Below are 20,571 nucleotides of genomic sequence, written 5' to 3'. Positions count from 1 at the left end.
TATTACCAGTTTTCTTCCCTTGATTAAAACTTTTGAAGCCTCCCTACTGCGTATAAAGTGTCTGCAGTGTGTATAAAGGCTTATAAAAACTACAACTTGTCCCAGTTTACGTTTTGCCTGCTTTGTGTTAAAAACGCTACAATAGGTACTATGTGTAGTCTCAGACTACATGTTCTTTAAATATATCATGCAATTCTGCACCTGTCTTTGTTATTTCTTTAGCCTGGATGGCTTTTTACTTTATCCTGGAAAATACAGATTCATCCTTTTGGGTCTGGCTGAGAGGGACAGTTCTCTGGGTACATGCTTTTCATGAGAGGAGTAAGTAACTTCCTCTTCCCTCTAGATCACAGGTGGCAAACACAACCCAGCCCTCTACCTTGTTTAATCCGGCCTGGCCCCTTGTTTCTACCTGGCGGCAGTGCCAAGTTGTCGCTAAACTGTTAAGGAGTAGTTACAGTTAAACAGTTCTAAAATTACATTTGGTCCTCTGAAGGCCACTGCAAGGCTGATGTGTACCCCAGTGAAAATGAGTTTGACACCCCTGCTCTAGATGGTTATCCAGTAGAATGGCAGAAAACATCTTATACATCTGACCATTCCCTATTTCCCATAGTGTGTGTATATAGTGAGTACTCAAGTTGTATTTTGGCATAGAGTAGGGGTTAGCCAGCTTTTTCTTAAAGGGCCAGATAGTAGATGTTTTCTCTCCTACAACTACCCAACTCTACCATTGTCTGAATGCAGCCATAGACAGTATGTGAGTAGGTGTGACTTTTTAATTAAAACTTTATATGTACAAAAAGTGGATGGCCACATTTGTTCCAAGTGCTATATTTTGTTGACTTCTGGCATAGAGTAAGCAAAGAATGTGACAGATATTCACTAATTATTTGTTATTTTATTAAATTAAGAAGGTACAGATTTAGCCCTGACTGATATGGCTAAATGGTTGGGTGTGACCGGATGGTTGGGTGTCATCCCACAAACTGAAAGGTTGCTGGTTTGATTCCCACTCAGGGCACATGCCTGGGTTGCAGGTTTGGTCCTGGACAGGATGCACACGAAAGGCAACCAATCGATGTTGGTGATTGCTATTATGAGATACTTGTTTTGTTCATGAAAGTATTAGAACTGATTTATTTTTAATAATGGCATATTTTCTGCCTGCTAAAAATTAGTGGGAAATTTCTTATAGAATAGGCTTTTATTAGTCTCTCTCTGGATATAGAAATCACTTCTCATATAAATCAGCTTTTATTTATTAATCAGACAAAATTTATCCAAAAGTTTTATTCATAATAATTTAAAAAGTCATAGGTTTGTTCACAAAGTCAAGTCTGTCTTTCGGCTTCTTGTCACTGTGATTTGTTCTGCTTCTTTAAACACTTTATTGTTATTAAGGACCTTCTAAAAATGATACATTCATGCAGCAAAGTCACATAAAATCAAAGTAGGTAAAAAAAAGGTAGGAAAATAATAGGTAAGGGGAGAGAGAAGACAGGGAGTCAAAGGGAAGGAATGAAGTCCTGTACTTTTCAAAGTCCAGGGAAGTGCAGAATGTGTTGTAAGGAAAACTGTGTATGAAGTGTGTTTGGAGTTTAGAGCATGGGGCGGGGGGTGCAGTTGGACAGCTCGAAGAAGGCTTCATGGAGAAAGTACATTCAGTCTAGTCTTTAAAGAGTGTGAGGACGGAAACAAAGGGCTTCTCCACTTAAGACACTGACTGGAGCAGAGGCGTGGAGACCTGTGTGGGGCACACTGTGGACCATGAGGACACTCAGCAAATTTCAGTGTGCTCTACACATGCAGTACTCACTGGGATTGCAGTGGTTAAAAGTAAATGACCCATTGGAATTTTAATTTATTTTGTCAAACCGATATCAGGTAATGTTTTTGTTTAATTCCTGCATCCTTTACATTAATTCTGAGGACTGTGTTTTGGCAGTGACTGTGGAAGTGAAAGGTCCCTATGAATACCTCACACTTGAAGAATATCCATTGATGATTGTAAGTGAACTTACATTTTTTTTAACCTCAGTATTAAATGAGTTTAGCTTGAAAGAGTATCTGTGTTTTGTGGCAATATTCTTTTTTTAAAGAACTATTCCTGAACAGTTCACAAAATATTGCTTGTACTTTTGCACTTACTTTTTACTAGACTGTGACCTTGGGAGTGTCAGTGAGCCCCTTTGAGCCTCATTTTCTCGTCTGTAACATGAAGAGTTTGATGACTTGTGGAGTTATAGAGGTGGAAAGCACCTCAGGGATTGCTTCACAGCTCACATTCTCTTGAGGCTCCAAAGCAGGGCACTTCTGACGACCCTGTAGTTTCTGGTCCTCAAAGTAACTAAGTGATGAGGCTTCATCCTTTTTAGTGTGTGAGTGTGTTTATGAGCATATCCTCAATGTATTTTCAGATTTTCTTTGTTCATGTTTTTGTTCTTCCTTTCCATTTTATAGTTTTCCCACTTTGTCATGTTTCATTGCCATCAGATATATTCAAACCTGGCCATGCCTTTTTTTTCCTTTAGTGTTTTCTTCAGTTATATAATTTTACACTGTGAGCTGCAAAAGTTCATTTAGTACAGATGAGTGAGCACTTGACGACAGACCGTTAGGTAGTCTCCCTCTGCTCAAGAGGAGACAACATTTTGTGTGTATTAGTATCAAAATCCAAAGAAATAAAGTAATTATTTTGTAAGTAGAAAGTATATGTGGTATTTTTTTATAGCTTGTTAAGACTTTGTATCAATTCTAAATGGCTCTTAGCCTTAATCCTCCTTTTTATCTCTGACCCACTGCCATGACAGTTTTTCATGGTGATGTGTATTGTGTATGTCCTGTTTGGTGTTCTGTGGCTGGCGTGGTCTGCCTGCTACTGGAGGGATCTCCTAAGAATTCAGTTTTGGATTGGTGCTGTCATCTTCCTGGGAATGCTTGAGAAAGCTGTCTTCTATGCAGAATTTCAGAACATCCGATACAAAGGAGAGTCTGGTATGTAACTGAAAAATGCCAGTTTGTGAGTGATCGGCAGGTGAGACATGACAATTTTCCTAAGATCAGCAATCATTAAATAGGTTTAAGTTTTTAATTACTTAATTATTAGAATAGCTTTGATTGTAACTTTTTAATCTTATAACTTGTGGGTTCAGTGATTTAAGACTAATTTTACTGAAATGTATTCATAAAAGTAGTGGCCATTTTGGGAAAGACTGTTACCATTATTGAATCTCACTGCCATTGATTTTTAAGGCACCATTACTACATACATCTAAGAAAGAAAGTAAATACTGTCAATTTACTTTTAAGATACCGTTGATAATAAGACACTTTGATTTTAAAGATGTTAAAATGGGCATGGGGACATCTCTAAGAATTGGTGAAATACAGTAATACCCAGAAAATAAGAGGGTAAGAGGATGCTTGTGGTTTAGGAAGGTGAACAGATAATAACAGAAATTGTTTTATACTGAAGTTTTTAATGATAGCTTCAGTTCTCTCATCAGATCATTTAATTATTGATAATTATTGTTGCAAGGTATTCTAATTAAATCTTTTCCTGGTTTTTGAAAGGGCTTGAAAATAGTAATGTGAAAATGAATTGGTAACTGTGTGTGTGTTTTGTGCTTTTCTATGGATAGCTGTATTTCAGTTTTTAACAATAGGGACATTATTTCCTAGATGCTATAAACTGTCCAGGTAGGGTGAGATATTCTGCCGAGGTTTTAGTGGAGTGGGGGGTGGTGAGGGAAGGTAAACTGAACACTGCTGTATTGCTGTTCACGTTAGTAAGATTATATCAGCTTATATACTTGTAAAAACTGAGGAATTGAAGTATTTCTTTGGTAGGACTAATACTAGTGCTTATTCTGAAGAGTGTTAGAGATCTACATTCTGGTTCTAGAATTGTACCCTTTGTCAGTCCTAGATTTACAGCATCCCGTCCCCCTTTCTTTTCTTATAGTCCAAGGTGCCCTGATCCTTGCAGAGCTACTTTCAGCAGTTAAACGTTCACTGGCTCGAACCCTGGTCATCATAGTCAGTCTGGGATATGGCATAGTCAAGTAAGTATTCACTGCCTATATGGAAGAGCAAGTTAAAACAGACGAAGTCGAAACAGTATTGCAGCTTCCTAGTATAGTAGTTCTGTAACAGTTGATGTAAAAAATAGTTCTGAAATAAGAAAAGATATCTGTCATTTTGTAGATGTGGTGAAGTTAGAAAAATGTTAGGGTTTCATTTCACAACTGGGAATTCAAGGAACATCTAGGAAAAACTGCAGTTGTAGCAAATGACATTGAAACACCAAACTTGATAGAGTAAAATTATAGGGACTTTACTCTTTAAAGATATACTGCAAATCATATTTGTTAAATATGTATTTTTATTTAATCTTTATTGTATTTTTAATATTTATTGTATTTTAGTCCCCTTAAACATCACTCCCCGCCAAAAAACACACTGTAGTCCATGTGTGGGAGTCCCCCCTCCCTGTTGCTCAATCCCTCCACCCTCTGACCTTCCCCACCACCAGCTCTCATCTGCTCTCCATCTATGAGTCTGTCTCTATTCTGTTTGTTCTTTCAGTTTGTTCCTTAGAGTCCACATATGAGTAAAATCATATGGTATTTCTCTTTCTCTGACTCGTTTATTTAGCATAATGTTCTTCAGGTCCATCCATACTGTTGCAAAGGGTAAAATTTTCTCCTTTGTTATGGCTGAGTAATATTCCACTGTGCACATGTTCTCACAGTTGTTTTATCTACGCATCTATTGATGGACACTTGGGCTGCTTCCATATCTTGGCAACTGTAAATAATAATGCAGTGAACATAGGGTTCTATGTTCTTTCGAATTAGTGGTTTGGGTTCCTTCAGATATATTCCCAGAAGTGGGATTAATGGGTCAAAAGGCAGATCCATTTTTAATTTTTTGAGATACCTCCATACTGCCTTCCACAGTGGCTATACCAGGCTGCATTTCCACCAACAGTGCAAAAGGGTCTCTCTTTCTCCACATCCTCACCAGCACTGTTCTTTGTTAATGTGTTGATGATAGCCACTCTGTCAGGTGTGAGGTGATACCTTATTGTGGTTTTAATTTGCATTTCTCTGATAATTAGTGACATTGAGCATCTTTTCATATGTCTATTGGCCATTTGTATGTCCTCTTTGGGGAAGTGTTTGTTAAGGTCCTTTGCTCATTTTTTAATTGGGTTGTTTGTTTTTTTGGTGTTGCGTTCTGTAACTTCTTTATAAATTTTGAATATTAACTCCTAATCAGATGTATTGGAAAATATGTTCTCTCATTCTGTGGGTTGTCTTTTTGTTTTATTGGTGATTTCCGTTGCTGTGTGAAAACTTTTTAGTTTGAAATAGTCCCATTTGCTTATTTTTTCTTTTGTTTCCCTTGCCTGGGGAGTTATATTTGATAAAATATTGCTCTAAGCAATGTCTGAGATTTTGCTGCCTATATTTTCTTCCATTTTTATGGTTTTGGGTCTAACATTTAAGTCTGATCCATTTTAAATTTACTCTTGTATATGGTATAAGAAGGTGGTCTAGTTTCATTTTTCTAAATGTATCTGTCCAATTTTCCCAACACCATTTATTGAGTAAACTATCTTCAGCCCATTGTATGTGCTTGCTTCCTCTGTCACATATTGAGTGTAAAACGGTGTGAGTTTATTCATGGACTCCCTATTCTCTTCCATTGATCTGTGTGTCTGTTTTTATGCCAGTACCATGCTGTTTGATAACTGTGGCCTTATAGTATAGTGTGATATTAGGAAGTATGATTCCTCCAACTTTATTCTTCGTCAGGATTGTTGTTGCTATGCAGGGCCTTTTGTGGTTCCATATAAGCTTTTGACATATTTGTTCTAGTTCTATGAAATATGTCATTGGAATCTTTTTATTTTGTTTTATTTATTTTTAGATAGAGGGAAATGTGTGGTTGCCTCTCGTATACCACCTACTGAGGACGTGGTCTACAACCCAGGCATGTGCCCTGATCCGGAATCAAACTTGCAACCCTTTGGTTCATAGACGGGCACTCAGTCCACTGAGCCACACCAACCAGGGTGAAATAACATCATTAGAATCTTGATAAGAATTCCATTGAACCTATAGATTGCTTTGGGTAATATGAAGATTTTAATGATGTTAATTCTCCCTGTCCATGAACATGGTGTGTACTTCCACTTATTTGTATCTTCAGTTCCTTTTTTTTTTCTTTTGTCAAAATGTCATTTTAGTCTTTATTTTTATAGGACATGTAGCATGTTTTCATAAATCAGCTTTATATGTGCTACTTTGTAACATCAGAAGAAATACATTTTTCATAAATTCCTCATCACTGAAAGTTCACTTTGAAATAAACAGTAACAGGGTAGAACAATGTATTTCCACATGCTGACCAATACAACACTGATAGTTATAAGTAAAGTATCTGGGAAGCTTGAAAATTAAGATTTACTAGAACAAGCAAATTTACTTCCATTTGTTAAAATTTTTTTTTATTTGCAAATTACATATTTTATATGCAAGAAGAACTTTAAATCCTATGTCCATTGAAAATAAATGACAATAATAATTTTGAATAAATATGCCAAAACCCAAAAATATTAGAAAATTGCCAAATAAAACCAAATGTCAGTTTCTTGCTTCATCATGAATATTAGTACTGTTTGTTCCATATCTCTATGTCAGTTTCTGTACATAAAAATTCCAATAAGACAACAATTAAAATTAAAAATGTGAGTAAAAGAAAATTATACTGCAACAACAATTAAAATATTAAAAAATAAAAACACATTTGAGGAAAATTCCAGTAAGATTTTAGTGATTTGGGTCAGTTCATTTTTCTTTAACTAAAAAACTCCTAACTTCTAGATTTTAAAAACTGCACTCTTGGATTTGTGTTTAGAATGAAATACAAGTATATTTCTTTACATCAGTGGCAACTGGTTAATAGGCATGTTATGATAGTTTCCAAAAAGTTTTGTAAATATTATCATTAAAAAAATCCTGTATAGAATCTAAGTGCACCTACATGTTTCTCAGTCTTTTGATATCAGTCTTTTATCACAAAAACTTTCTCGAAGGAGTTCACTAAGACATACCATCTAGGTAATTTGGGGTTTTAAAACCCATGGCTCTGGGCAGCAACAATTATAGTTAACAACACATCCATCCACAAAGATTCCTAAAATTTCCAGACTCAATGCATTGAATAAAACATTCTGGGGCAAAGGCTTTTTTGCACACTGACAGTACTTACAGAGCTCTGCCACAAGTGAAGGGAAGTGACATCTCTCAAAGGTATAGGGTAGTGGCTGAGTTTGAGATGACACACCCTCATACATTCTGTGGGGAAAACAAAGGCATTTACAGAGAACTAAATTATGTACTGAAGGATGGAAGGGTTTCTCTCTACACTCATCAACAGTGATAGTAATCCCTAGTAATTAAAAAGCAAAAAGCATTTTCATAAACATAACCAAAAGTGAAGGCACAACCTAGCAGAACACACACAACGGGATCAGAGAAGTACTGGAAGCGTGTCAGCTACCGTTTCGTGGCATTAAAAGCATGCACATATTTGGCATGATGGGTGTTTTACAATTTCACATCGACTGTGACTACAATGAAGTGAGACATTTCAGTGACGAACAGCAAATGCAGTCTGGTCCTTCATGGCAGGAAGTATCTAATTGAATGTTGTATGCAGTGTAGACACCTAAAGTGTGCTGGTAACTGACAGATCTTTTTACTTAAGAAACCTACTAATTATACATAACACTTATTTACTAAGTGCACTCAATAAATGTTTAGGAACATAACTTAAACACCTAATAAAGGTACATGGACATGAATTAAAATAGTTCAGAGTTAAGAAAACTTGTAAACATCTGGTGAATATCTAATTAATGATAGAACATATGAAATTGGCCAAAAAAAATTGCCCAGGAAACATATGGTATGGCCCTTCAGCATCCAAAGCCCCCAAAATATGTGAAAACATCTTTGCTAGTGGGATTTCAGTAGTCTGAAAAATTTCATACCTGAGTGGCTTAAATAGGTTCTCTCCTAAATTTTAAATAAATGCAAGGATTTTCTACACTCAGGAATTGCATAAATTATCTTTCCTCAAAGTAAAACATTGAATGATATAGAGGTAGCATAGCTTATTAAATTAACTTCAAAAAAAGAATAAAGCAAGGTTATTTTCAATAGTGTTAACAGAACTATTGTAAGTATTTAAAATCTTCCGATCCAGGCTTTCCTCTTCCTAGTTTTAGACATCTCATTATTCTTACTTCATTTTCTACTATAAGGATATTGATGAGTCCAGGCACCCTTTGGCCCTGTGGCATCTATTACAACATCAGTGACAGAATTTGGTGTCATCCACCTCAGGAAAGTGGGAAAGAGAAAGTCAGCCAACAAAGCAAAAATGCAGCCTGTTACTGGGCCACAGTGAGAGACGAGTCTGTCCAGCCGTTTGTCCATTGGTAGCACAGTCGTTTCTCCTGCCACGCAGTTGTATGCTTGGTCAGTTCTCTCTGCAACATTCCTCCAGCTGTAGAAGTCTTGACTATGTAATGGATTTTGGGGGTGGTCAGCAATGCTCCAGACTTCAGTTAGGAAATAGTGTTTTCCAATCCCTCACACAAAGGTTTTATAGAAGGCTCACATAAAATAATAAGATTTTCTGGAAGTACTTCAGGAATTCCACCAACCCTGGTACTTACAACCTGTAAAGCACAACGGGCTGCTTCCACCATTGCCATGCAGAATGCTTCAGTAAGGGAAATAGTAAGAAAAATATGTCCTTAAGCTAAGACATTTCTAACATCCTTGTGTTCTAAGGCTCCCAAGGGACACACTCTGTCATGTAGCTGGTATCTTTTTCGTACTTCTTCCAGAATTTTTCTCTTTGGTCCCTTTCACCCAGTTATGAAATTTAAATCTCAATATTTCTGACAGAGTTCAGGTATTAATAGCACTAAGCAAATCAGTACCTGAACAGTGGCAGACTGTGAAAGAGGGTTGTGGCTGTAGATTGGTTGTACATAACTTTTAGGCAGGTATAGACTTTGAGGCCTTTAGTGAGGTGTAAAGGATGCCTTTTTGATTTCCATTAGCATGGGTGACGATTATGACCTTGTGTCCTCTTTCAGTCAGGCACCGAGAAAGCTGGTAAATAGGCATTCCACGCTGCCCATATTTGAGTAGAAAAAGTCCTACGCTATGCATATATTATAGGTCTGAGTTCAACATGTGAAAAGATTTCCAGGCCTAATATGTTAGAGTGCAGCTGAGGGACCGTGGCCATGCCCAGACCATTTAGGTATTAGTGCTTGGAGCAACTCAGTTAAGGTACGTGTCATCTAGTACCGGCAAGTCCCGTGGTCGCCAGTGTCCAGACCTCCCTCGGCAGCCTCTTCAATTTCTTTCTTCAGTGTCTTATAATTTTCCGTGTACAGGTTTTTTACATCCTTGATTAGGTTTATTCCTAGGTGTTTATTCTTTTTGAAGCAATTGTGAATGGGATTGTTTTCTTAATTACCCTTTCTTTTAGTTTGTTGTTGGCATATAAAAATGCAGCTGATTTCTGGATGTTAATTTTGTATCTTGCTACTTTGCTGAATTCACTTACCAGTTCTAGGAGTTTCCTGGTGGAATATTTAGGTTCTCTATGCACAATGTCATGTCATTTGCAAGTAAAGTCAGTTTTACTTCTTCCTTTCCAATTTAGGTGCCTTTTATTTCTTCTTGTCTGATTACTGTGACTAGGACTTCCAGTACTATGTTGAATAAAAGAGGCAAAAGGGGACATCCTTGTCTTGTTCCTGATCTTAAAGGGAATGCTTGTAGTTTTTGCCCATTGAGAGTGATGCTGGCAGTGGGTTTGTCATATATGGCCTTTAATATGTGTAGGCATGCTTGCTGTATTCCCACCTTGCTGAAACTTTTGATCATAAATGGGTGCTGGATTTTCTTTCTTAAAAGCTTTTTCTGCATTTATTGATATGATCATGTGGTTTTTAGCCTTCATTTTGTTTATGTAGTGAATCACATTTATTGATTTGCAAATGTACCAACCTTGCATTCCTGAAATAAATCCCACTTGATCATGGTGTATCATCTTTTTGATGCATTGCTATATTCCATTTTCTAATATATATTTTTTAAAGGAAGTCTTGAAAATTTATGTGGTGTATATGGACTTAGACCTATAATATATGCATGGTGTAGGATTTTTTCTACTCAACCTTTTAAAAAACTTTTTTGTTTTATTTTCTTTTTAAAATATATTTTATTGATATGCTATTATAGTCCCATTTTCCCCCTTTATTTCCCTCCCCCCTGCACCCCACCCATATACCTCCCCCCCCCCGCCTTAATTCATGTCCATGGGTTGTACGTATAAGTTCTTTGGCTTCTCCATTTCCTATACAATTCTTAAACTTGGCCTGTCTATTTTGTACCTACCATTTATGCTTCTTATCCCATCTACCTTCACTTCCATCCTCCCCCCATCCCCTCCCCACTGATAACCCTCCAGGTGATCTCCACATTACTGTGATTCTGTTCCTGTCCTAGTTGTTTGCTCAGTTTTTCTTTGCTTTTGTTTTTGTTTTTGTTTTAGGTTCATTTGTTGATAGTTGTAAGTTTGTTGTCATTCTACTGTTCATAGTTTTGATTATCTTTTTCTTAGATAAGTCCCTTTAATGTTTCACATAATAAGGGCTTGGTGATGGTGAACTTCTTGAATTTTACCTTATCTGGGAAGCACTTTATCTGCCCTTCCATTCTAAATGATAGCTTTGCTGGATAGAGCAATCTTGGATGTAGGTCCTTGCCTTTCGTGACTTGAAATACTTCTTTCCAGCCCCTTCTTGGCTGCAAGATTTCTTTTGAGAAATCAGCTGATAGTCTTATGGGAACTCCTTTGTAGGGAACTGTCGCCTTTTCTCTTGCTGCTTTTAAGATTCTGTCCTTATCTTTAATCTCGGGCAACGTAATTATGGTGTGCCTTGGTGTGTGCTTCCTTGGGTCCAACTTCTTTGGGACTTTCTGAGCTTACTGGACTTCCTGGAAGTCTATCTCCTTCATCAGATTGGGAAAGTTCTCGATTATTTTTTCAAATAAGTTTGAGCAGATGAAGCAGGCAGAAGGTATAGAGAGACTGCTAGGCAGGAGGTGGAGCCTGTAATTGTAATAGGATGGTCAAGGAAGGTTTCACTTAGTGACATTTAAGCAAAGACCTCAAATTGTTAAGAGAACTATATGTACATCCAGGGGAAGAGATGCTAAGATGTGGTCAAATTTTGCATATATTTTGATGAACTTTGCTGATGGATCAAATGTGTGATGTGAAAGAGAAGAGGAATCAAGGATGATGCCAACTATTTTGGCGAGAGCAAATGGAAGGATACAGTTGACATTTACTGAATTCAGGAAGATCTTAGGTAGAATACATTGGAGTGGGAACAAGATTAGGCAGTTATCCTAATTCTAGTTATAATCCTAATTATCCTAGGATTCAGTTAGCTATCCAAATGAGGGTAACAAGGGAGGCAGATGAGGACAGAGATGAACATTTGTCAGTTATCAGGATGTAAATATGTTATTTGATGCCGTGGGACTGGTTATGATCACCAAGGATGTGAATGTATATAAAGAAGAGGTTGAGGGACTGGACTGAGTCAAACATTTCCTATTTAGAAGTCAGCAAGATGAAGTAGAATTAGAATAGGGGACATTGGGGAGGATGACTAGTGCTACGGGAGGCACACGTGAAGACTCTTTTAAGGAAAGCGTGGTTAATTTTATCAAAGAGGATTGAGAATTGACCATTGTCTTTAACCACATGCATGGTATTAGTGACCTAAGCAAGAGTAGTTTTGATGAAGTGGTAGGAGTTAGAGGGAGCTTGGTTGGAGTGAGTTCAAGGGAGAATAGTACAGGAATTGGAGCTAGCTGGGTATAGACAGTTTCAGAGTTTTGTTTTAAGTGGGCTAAAGAAATGGGAGATTTTCAGTTTTAACATTTATTCATGTAAATGAGTTTTGCTCTAAGTGGGACTAGGGGGATGGGAGAGTTACATTTTTAAAGTTTATTTATTTAGCAAATATTTCAATGCCTCTTGTGTGCCAAGAGATTTCTAAGTGTGGAGAAAAATCCTAGTCCCTGTGGAGTTTTTCTACTGTGTAATGCAGTAATAAATAACCTGGGGATCTTATTGAAACACAGATTCTGATTCAGCAGCAATTCAGATATCAAGGATCTAAAACCTTTTCTCCTTCAAGCGGCAGCTGCTTAAAATATTTTTTTGTCTTTTGTTGGATCTTGAGTTCTATGATGTACTATTTATCGAATGAGTTTCAGTAACATATTTGATTATATTAAGAAATTGTTTAAATTTTTAGATTTGAAAATTATTTTATTGTTAATATTTTTAAATTCTTATCTGTTTAAAGACATACTGAAACATGCACAAATAAATGATACGATGTCTAGGATTTGTTTCAAAATAACATGGAGGATGGGAGTAGATGGGGTGTGCATGGAGCGGGTGAGCCATATGTTAATGGATATTAGGACTGGATGATGGGTATATAGGGGTTCATTATATTGTTGAATATGTTTTAAAATTCTCTGTAATAATTATAATGTTTTTTATTGCTTTAACCTGGGGCCTGATCTAAAATTCTAGTATTCAGTATCTTGTTTTAAGAGCATATGTTCTTCTGAATATCTCTCTCTCAGGTGAATCCACCAAGTATGTCTGCCTTATCTCTATTAAGTTGTTGGCCTGTATTAATTGACATGAGCTTGTCTTTGGGTTTGTCGCATTTATACTTAACTATCTTTTTGCTTCCTCTTTAGGCCCCGCCTGGGAGTCACTCTTCATAAAGTTGTGGTAGCAGGAGCCCTTTACCTTTTGTTCTCCGGCATGGAAGGGGTCCTCAGAGTTACTGGGGTCAGTACAGCTTAATCTGTGATTTTGTGGTTAGTTCAGACACACTGTTTTTATCTTGAGAAGGTAAACTAGGAATGTTTATGGGCTTTATGATTTTCTCTAAGTTACCTTTGGGCTCTGATTTTTAAAATGTACGTGTAATTAATTTTTTCTTTTTAATCTGTATTAGAGCTTTAAAATTTAATGTTAGGCCAAAATGAATGCTTTCTCACCAGTCCCCAAATTACTACTTACTCAGTTCTTCCTCCAGGACAGTGGATTCCATTCTTGTGTAAGTGGCAAACGTAATCGTGCACTTGCTGGTTAATCTAATTTCTATTTTAAAGTGACAGTGCTGTTTGCTTAACCAGCACTTGAGTTTTGAAGTCTTTCTTAAAATGTAACTAATTAAGTTTTACATAATTCATGAGAATTATATAATTATGCCCTTTTAGGGAAGGGAACTAAAGCAGCTTATGTTAGAGCTCCATTAATGTGAGAAAGTGGGCCTCCCCAGGTCATTGTAGTTATTTTCTTACTTATTTAAAAAACACTGCAATAACCTATTAGATTCAAGGTGGTAAATGTTATAAACTCCTTTTCCTTTAATTAAACTGAGCTCAATAAGTTTTGCAATAAATTATATCTTAAATGAAACACTCTTGGGTACAAATTAGGTGTTCAAATCAGTGTACTCTGTAATTTCCGTAGACTTTTAGCAACTTGAACCTCTGTCAATTGCATTTTCTTTCTTCTGCCGTAGTTCTTAGCTTATCCCTTGGCTTTGATAGTAAACCTGGCACTGTCAGCAATTGATGCCTGTATTATTTTATGGATATCCTTTCAATAATACCCTGATGATTGGATAATTACCATCTTATATATATATATATATGAACTTATGAAAACAGGCAGCATAGTTTGGGGGACAGATACTTGTCTTAACATCTTATTTTGAGTTAAACTTTTATAAAATTACATTATATTACAATTTAGGAGATCAATAATTTTTAGTATGTTAATGATGCAATAATTTTAAATATGACAAGCGTCTTTCTTAGACTTCTAGCCAAAATCAAAATGATAGGAGACGGTAGGATGGGATGGACTCTTACACCACCAAAACTTTTTTGATGTGGTCACTTCTTAAAATGGATTTTAGCTTGCTAGGAACTCTGTGGTGGTCAGCAGCGTGTTATATTGTATTGAGATTGTAATTTACAGTTTGTGTGAAATGCTTACAGGCTTATATTCTACGTGATGGTTTGTCAGGAGGTGTTACTCCTTTTTATTTTGTTTCAGTTCAAATGAAAAACCATTCCAGATGATTATATCAATGCAGAATTGTGTGCTGGTTTCTTCTCTGTGCATCTCTAGACATCTCTTTTTCACCACCTCTTTTTCTTTGTCTGCAGGCCCACCCTGATCTTGCTTCCTTGGCCTTTATCCCCTTGGCTTTCCTAGACACTGCCCTGTGCTGGTGGATATCCTTCTCATTGGCTTGTTTGATGGTGGTCCACCTTCTCCCCTTGGATATGGGTTTCCATCCATCTTTCTGCAGAGGGTTTTTACCAGTTTTGTTGATTACTTCTTAGTCTGGGGATTAGGGTGTTTTCAATCTAACAATCTTAGGGCTCAGGTAACCAGTTTCTTTTTTCTTTTTTTAATTTTAAAAATTATACCAGAAGCTTGTGACTGTGAATTAAACAAAAAGATAAAAGTTCTGCTTTTTTTTTTAATGAGCATTTTTGCCTCAACTTTGGACTGACTTACATACTCCACTTGGTGGTAAAATCACTGATATCTCTGCTCCAGCTCTTTTTTTCAGCTGCTACGAATTACTCAGTGCTTTGAAAATGATGAAAAGATTTTGAATCTTAAAATGTGGTCTCAGGAACTACATAAGATTGTTTGATTCTTAAAATTCTACATAGAGTTAGCAGATTTTAACCCTTATACGGTGTTTTGTACCTTCATTCAAAAGCTGACGGGGAATTGTCTAAAGACTTCCATTCTGAAAGAAATGTTGATTCATTTACAGGCAAAGTTAGCCAGCAGGTAAACAAGGTTCTAGTTGAGGATTCTTTTTCTCCTTCTTAAAATTAAACATTTGTTTATTTAGGGACTTAACCCTGTTAAATAAAAGATTAAAGTTCTTGGACTTTTATATTTGGGGGGGGTTTAAAAATTTGTTTCGGTTTTTGTGTTTTTAATCTCATGTGTAATTGAGCAATATTATTGCCTTGGTAGACTGTGACTGTTATTTAAAAAACTGAATGTAAACTAAATGATAATTTTGTGAATTTTAGTGGATTGTCACATATCAAAAATGTTTTAAATTGAAGTGTCTTGGTTCCGAATAGTCAAAGCTTTTCTAGGTCAGTATCTTTCAAGTGTGCTTTGTAAACCTCTGTGAGTATTGGCAAGAGTGGAGAGAAGGACTGGACCATACAGTAAGATAACCCAATGGTTAGGGAGCAGCCGAGTCTCTGTCACAGGGCAGACCAAGTTCCAACTCACTTACTGTAATATTGCCTGATTCTGAAAGTTGGACCTGAACGCACATACTGTCTTTAGTAGTAATCCCTTCCCCTCCTGTCTTTCTATAACAACTTCTACTTGGGAATAATGTTCTGAAAATGGAGTTTTGCCTTTGGAGCCTAACTAGTTGCCTGGGGTTTTCAGCCAAATAATTGTATGGTCTTTTTAATTCAGAATCAGCCAGTCAGCTGATGGCAGGTTTTTTAACATGGCATGAGGGGACCAACTATAGAACTCTGAGAGGTTGTAGGCATGAGTGTATTTGTGACCCTCGGCTAGATTAGCTGAGACACAGATAGCTACCTGCTTTAAAGGGAGAGAGAAGATGATGCCAGTTGCTGTTTTGTGTCTGTTACTCATTTTCATTTCATTTTTTTCCATTTGTCTTTTTCATCTTTGTGTCTCTAGAAAGCTCCTTCCTGTCTTTCTTTTTTATATTGTTTCTAGTCTCTTTTTTGCATTTTTATTCTGGTTCTGTCTCCTCTGTAGTGTCAATAAAAATGAAGACTTTATTAGTAGTCATCTCGAGACTTCGGATGTTTGTGAGATTGAGAATAAGAGAGCTGTAAGGCTCTGGGATCCATAGCTCTATCCTCAGATCCTCAAAGAAACTTGAGGATTAATTTACTATCTTATTGCTTTATCTGAATGTTGATTTCCTTGACCTGCAAACACATATTTATTAGCCTAACTCAAACAATGAAGCTATTAAAACTTCGGAGGAACATTGTAAAACTCTCTCTGTACCGACATTTCACCAACACGCTTATCTTGGCAGTGGCAGGTAAGTCGGGGACTTTTTTCTTGCTGTTAAATTCCCTCCTTTTAAAACAGATGAACCTGAGAAGCTGTGGACGGGCTCTTTACAGTTACCTAGAAAGTTTTGTGCATTTCACTTGAGGGAAAGAGTCTTTAGCTTTTGTCAAATTCTCAAAGGGATTTGTGGTCCAGAAAAGATTGAGAACCAATTACTATTTTAAGTAGCTAAAAATCAATTATTTATAATTTCAATTCTTAGTGTATCTTGCTCCTATCTTCATTTTCTGAGGCATTTTTTTTCTTCATGCAAGTTAGCTTGAGTGCCAAATAGCATCTAGATTCCTTTGTATATTAGTACTGGCTTATTTGGCTTTATTAAATATCTATAGGGTTCATTGTTATTACATTGCTTTTACATATGTCATAAGCGTGGATAAAACACAGACATTAGGTAGACCATAGCCAGAATAGGCTGATTTGCCCGTCTCTTGCCCCTTATACAGGCATGAGAGGTCTGGCCTCTGATTGGAACCAACAACTCTGGTTTATCGTGCATTTTATCAACTTTTTTTCCCCATCTGACCAGCCAAAGAAAAGTTAGCATTGCTATACCAAGGATAAAGGAAGGGGAGAAGTTATATTGTTGATAATGCAGGGAAAAGCCATATTTTCAATACCTTATTTTCCAATTAGGAGGATTACTGAAGTAGTCAGATGGTGAACAAAATGTTTAAGTGCAGAAAGGGTTGACAAGAGTATGGGCCTTGCTCATAGTAGTTGTGAAGTAAATTTGTATTGAATAGATTTCTTAAAATAACTTGATAAAAGAATAATTGTGATTTATTGGGTGTCAGTAATTGTGGAATTCCACTTACCCAGAAACAGAATGTAATTGGGGATATAAACCAATATTTATATTCTGACCAATTTTTCACTTCCTGTTAGCATCTATTGTATTTATCATCTGGACAACCATGAAGTTCAGGATGGTGACTTGTCAGTCGGTGAGTTATTAACACATGCATTTGTGAATAGTGTACTGTTTTGTACACAGATAGTGGTGTTGATGCCAATGGTAAGGTTTGCACCTTACTGGCAATTAGGGCTAGAACTCTACTCTGAGGGCTAGAATGTATCCCTCCTCCTGAGTATTCTGTTACTGTGGTTCTAAATGTGGTAGGGTTTTTGTTTTATTTTGTTTTGGGTGGTGGGAGATCTGATTATATATCCCAATAGTGGAAAAGAATTTTATAAGTGAGAACCACAGTCTGTCATAACCCAATCTTAACTAAAAATTCTTTAAAAATCTTGAGTCTCAAACATTAAATATGTACGAATAATCCTCATTTGAGTAGCAGTCATGGCCCTAAGATCTGAGCACAGAGATTATGGCCAGTAGCATTTCTAGAGGTACCTACAGCTCCATTTTGGTTAAAAGATTAATTAATTAAAATGAAAATTATAAAACATAACGTTCTCATGTTACTTCCTCTTACCTTGTGTAGAAATCCTTCCCCAGAGGTTCTCGGAGCTGTAATCAAGGACCCTCAGGTGTTCTGTTCAGTCAGTTCCTTTTCTTTAACAACAGCAAACACCGCAGAGGAAAGAGACTGTTTCTTCACTTTGTATCCCTGGCACTTAGCACAGAATCTAGCTCATAGCAGGCTCTTAGTAAATATAAGTTGAACTAAGTGATTCTCATTCAGTGGCATAGGGCTTGTGAACAAAGGGATAAGATATAAATTAATAAATGTACTTTTTCCCCTTTGGTAGGATTGGCGGGAACTATGGGTGGATGATGCCATCTGGCGGTTGCTGTTCTCCATGATCCTCTTTGTCATCATGGTTCTCTGGCGACCATCTGCAAACAACCAGAGGTTCTTAGACACTCTTTATTGATGCTGTTAACCATTGAATGAGCATGTTATCAAATAAGGGTGGTTCAGTGAGGGTCAGTGTTAGGGCCATGGCGTAAGATGAAAGGAACACTCACTGGGTCTGGAGTCAGTACAGTTAGGTTCCTATCTCAGCTCTCCTATTAATTTGCATTGTGATTTTTGTCATGGGCTTCTTTTCACCAATCTGGGCCTTAGTTTCTTTTCTGTAGGAGAAGAAATTGAATCAATTGATAAGTCCCTTTCAGTTGTGACATCTGATAATGCAAGTATTTGAGAAAATAAGGGAAGTAGATAGATTTAACACTTTTAATGAGAGTTGCGCCTGCCTAGTATCCAGAAGGAAAGAACAATTTCTATAGTCAGTAGCCCAGCCCACTTTGTAACAATAGAGGGTAAATGAAAGCTTATGTGAATGACTTTGGAATTAAAAATCCATGTGTGAATTTGTTTTGTCCAACTATAGGCAAATCTCAATTATTTAGGAATTGGCTGCCTTTATTTTTGCCTATCTATCTATGCCTTTGTTTCCCATCTATTTTTTTCTCCCTTCTGTGCGTTTAGACAGTTAAGAGCATACATTACACAACCACGCCAAAGGAGGAAAAGGATGAGATGGTATAACTGAGCAGTTGATTTTGTAACCAGACGTGTCAGTAAAAGACTTAGAAAGTAAATGACATTCTTTTGTCCCATGAAAATAACTGTTTTCACACTATGCATTTAACATTTGTGTTCCTTGTAAAAAAATAGTTAAAAAAGTGATATGAAAGGAAATAAAAGATCGGAATTCATGCTAGTCAGAAGGAACCTAGACATTCTTTGTCTAAAAGAAGGAAGGAACCATGACCATCCTTTACATTGATCTGTGCACTTGCTAGCTAATTTGTGCATGGAGTGGGCCAAAGTAGGTTTATGATGTGAGTATGTGAAACACAGGAGTTTGTTCTTGTATTATTATTTACTAATTATTATATATGTATTAAACTGTAAACCTACTTTTGCCCACCCTGTATAAAATGTGTCCCTTTATTCAGTCTTCTAAAAAATGTTTTCCTTTACCTCCCCTCTTCTTTTCTCTTTCTTGTAACATTGTGCGCACTCCCCATAACTCCATGTTCCCAGCCTGATGTGATGTGTCTTTCCACAGTTTACTACCTGTTCATATGTGGAATCTTCTATTACTCAGTAGTTCATTATGGAAATGCCTTGCAAGACAGCTGGTTTAAATTAAACCTAACCTGTTTTCACAGATGGCATAATTTTACATGGTACAGGTGTAGTACAATTAATTAATTTATTTCTGTATTGATGGGCATTTGGATTGTTTCCAGTTGGGGTGGTTCAGGGTCCCAAGACCACCCATATGTTTAGGAGAGCCTTTGGGACTCAGAATATAGTTGTACTTAGAGCAAAGGTTTTTACAGCAAAATGATATGATCAGCAAAGGGTAAAGACCAGGTGGAGTCTAGAAAAATCCATATTTTTTCCCCTCCTCTGAGAAGTACATCAAGCACGCTCTTTTCCTCAACAACAAAAAGTGCACTAGCAGTGTTTCTGCTCAGAGAAGCCCATTAAGAACTCAGCACTCAGGTTTTAATGGGGCTTGACGTACAAGCACCCTCTACTTAATATGGGCCAAAATTCCAGATTCCCAGAAGGTAAGCAAAGTTTATTTTAGATTGTATTGTACAGAGGATCTAGGCATAGTGACCCACCCTTCTCAGTTAGGAAATAGGTCAAGTGCCAGGCTCCCGTGGGAAATAGGTCAAGTGCCAGCCGTGGGACATCCTTGTCAGTGTGCCTGTCTAAAGGCCTGCTGTGTTACCTCTCATGCACAGGGTGCATTAAAAACAGGAATAGGCTACAATGATGTGTTAAGTGCCCTTGTGCATGTCTGTTCTTACGCACTTGAGTAGTCCCTTGCTCCATTTTTCCCCCATCACACTTATTATCTGTAACTATTAACTATAACCAGAATTTGTTGATTATCTTTGAACTTTTTGATGGTGTTCTTGGTCATAGAAAAACTTAAATATGGAGTCAACTTTGTCAATTTTTTCTTCATGAATTGTATATTTTCTGTCTTATTTAAGACATCCTCCCCAGTTCAAGGCAAAGTCATAGTGTTATTTTAAAATTTTCAAAATTGAGATTCCCTCGATGAAGAATTGACTACTGGTCAAAATGGAGGCATAGGTAGACTCACTTCACCTCCTTGCACAGCCATAAGAAGGATTATAGCTAACCTCAAAACAAAAAATACCCAGAGCTCCCAGAAAATCAAACTGTATGGACATCCAACAACCAAGGATTTGAAGATGTATTCATCCAAATGGGTAGAAGGGGTGGAGATGGGGAGCCAGGGTGAGGAGGACATAATGTGGTGGAGGCGAGGTGG

The 20,571-nt window shown here is 37.0% G+C and overlaps 1 protein-coding gene and 1 pseudogene across 4 annotated transcripts in view; one reads left to right on the top strand and one right to left on the bottom strand.

Annotated features, from left to right (window-relative positions):
• Positions 1 to 20,571, top strand: part of TMEM87A (transmembrane protein 87A) — a 44,421-nt gene that overhangs the window by 14,416 nt on the left and 9,434 nt on the right. For 2 of the 4 annotated variants that reach the window (XM_045823647.1, XM_045823645.1), the window contains exons 8-15: positions 1,949 to 2,010; positions 2,814 to 2,997; positions 3,968 to 4,067; positions 12,903 to 12,996; positions 14,391 to 14,459; positions 16,192 to 16,300; positions 17,221 to 17,279; positions 18,049 to 18,152. In XM_045823647.1, coding sequence (XP_045679603.1) covers positions 1,949 to 2,010; positions 2,814 to 2,997; positions 3,968 to 4,067; positions 12,903 to 12,996; positions 14,391 to 14,459; positions 16,192 to 16,300; positions 17,221 to 17,279; positions 18,049 to 18,152 — 781 coding nt within the window. Of the gene's footprint in view, positions 1 to 1,948; positions 2,011 to 2,813; positions 2,998 to 3,967; positions 4,068 to 12,902; positions 12,997 to 13,738; positions 13,811 to 14,390; positions 14,460 to 16,191; positions 16,301 to 17,220; positions 17,280 to 18,048; positions 18,153 to 20,571 lie in introns of all 4 variants that reach the window. The other 2 variants (XM_045823646.1, XM_045823644.1) reach the window with 1 other exon arrangement.
• On the bottom strand, positions 8,265 to 10,539 carry LOC123808300 (annotated as a pseudogene).

The sequence above is a fragment of the Phyllostomus hastatus genome, unplaced genomic scaffold (genome assembly GCF_019186645.2).
Source record: "Phyllostomus hastatus isolate PE091 unplaced genomic scaffold, TTU_PhHast_1.1 phas_scaffold_501, whole genome shotgun sequence".
Taxonomy (NCBI): Eukaryota; Metazoa; Chordata; class Mammalia; order Chiroptera; family Phyllostomidae; genus Phyllostomus; species Phyllostomus hastatus.
The sequence above is the reverse complement of the archived record's forward strand: the minus strand, read 5'-3'. Positions and strand labels throughout refer to the sequence as shown.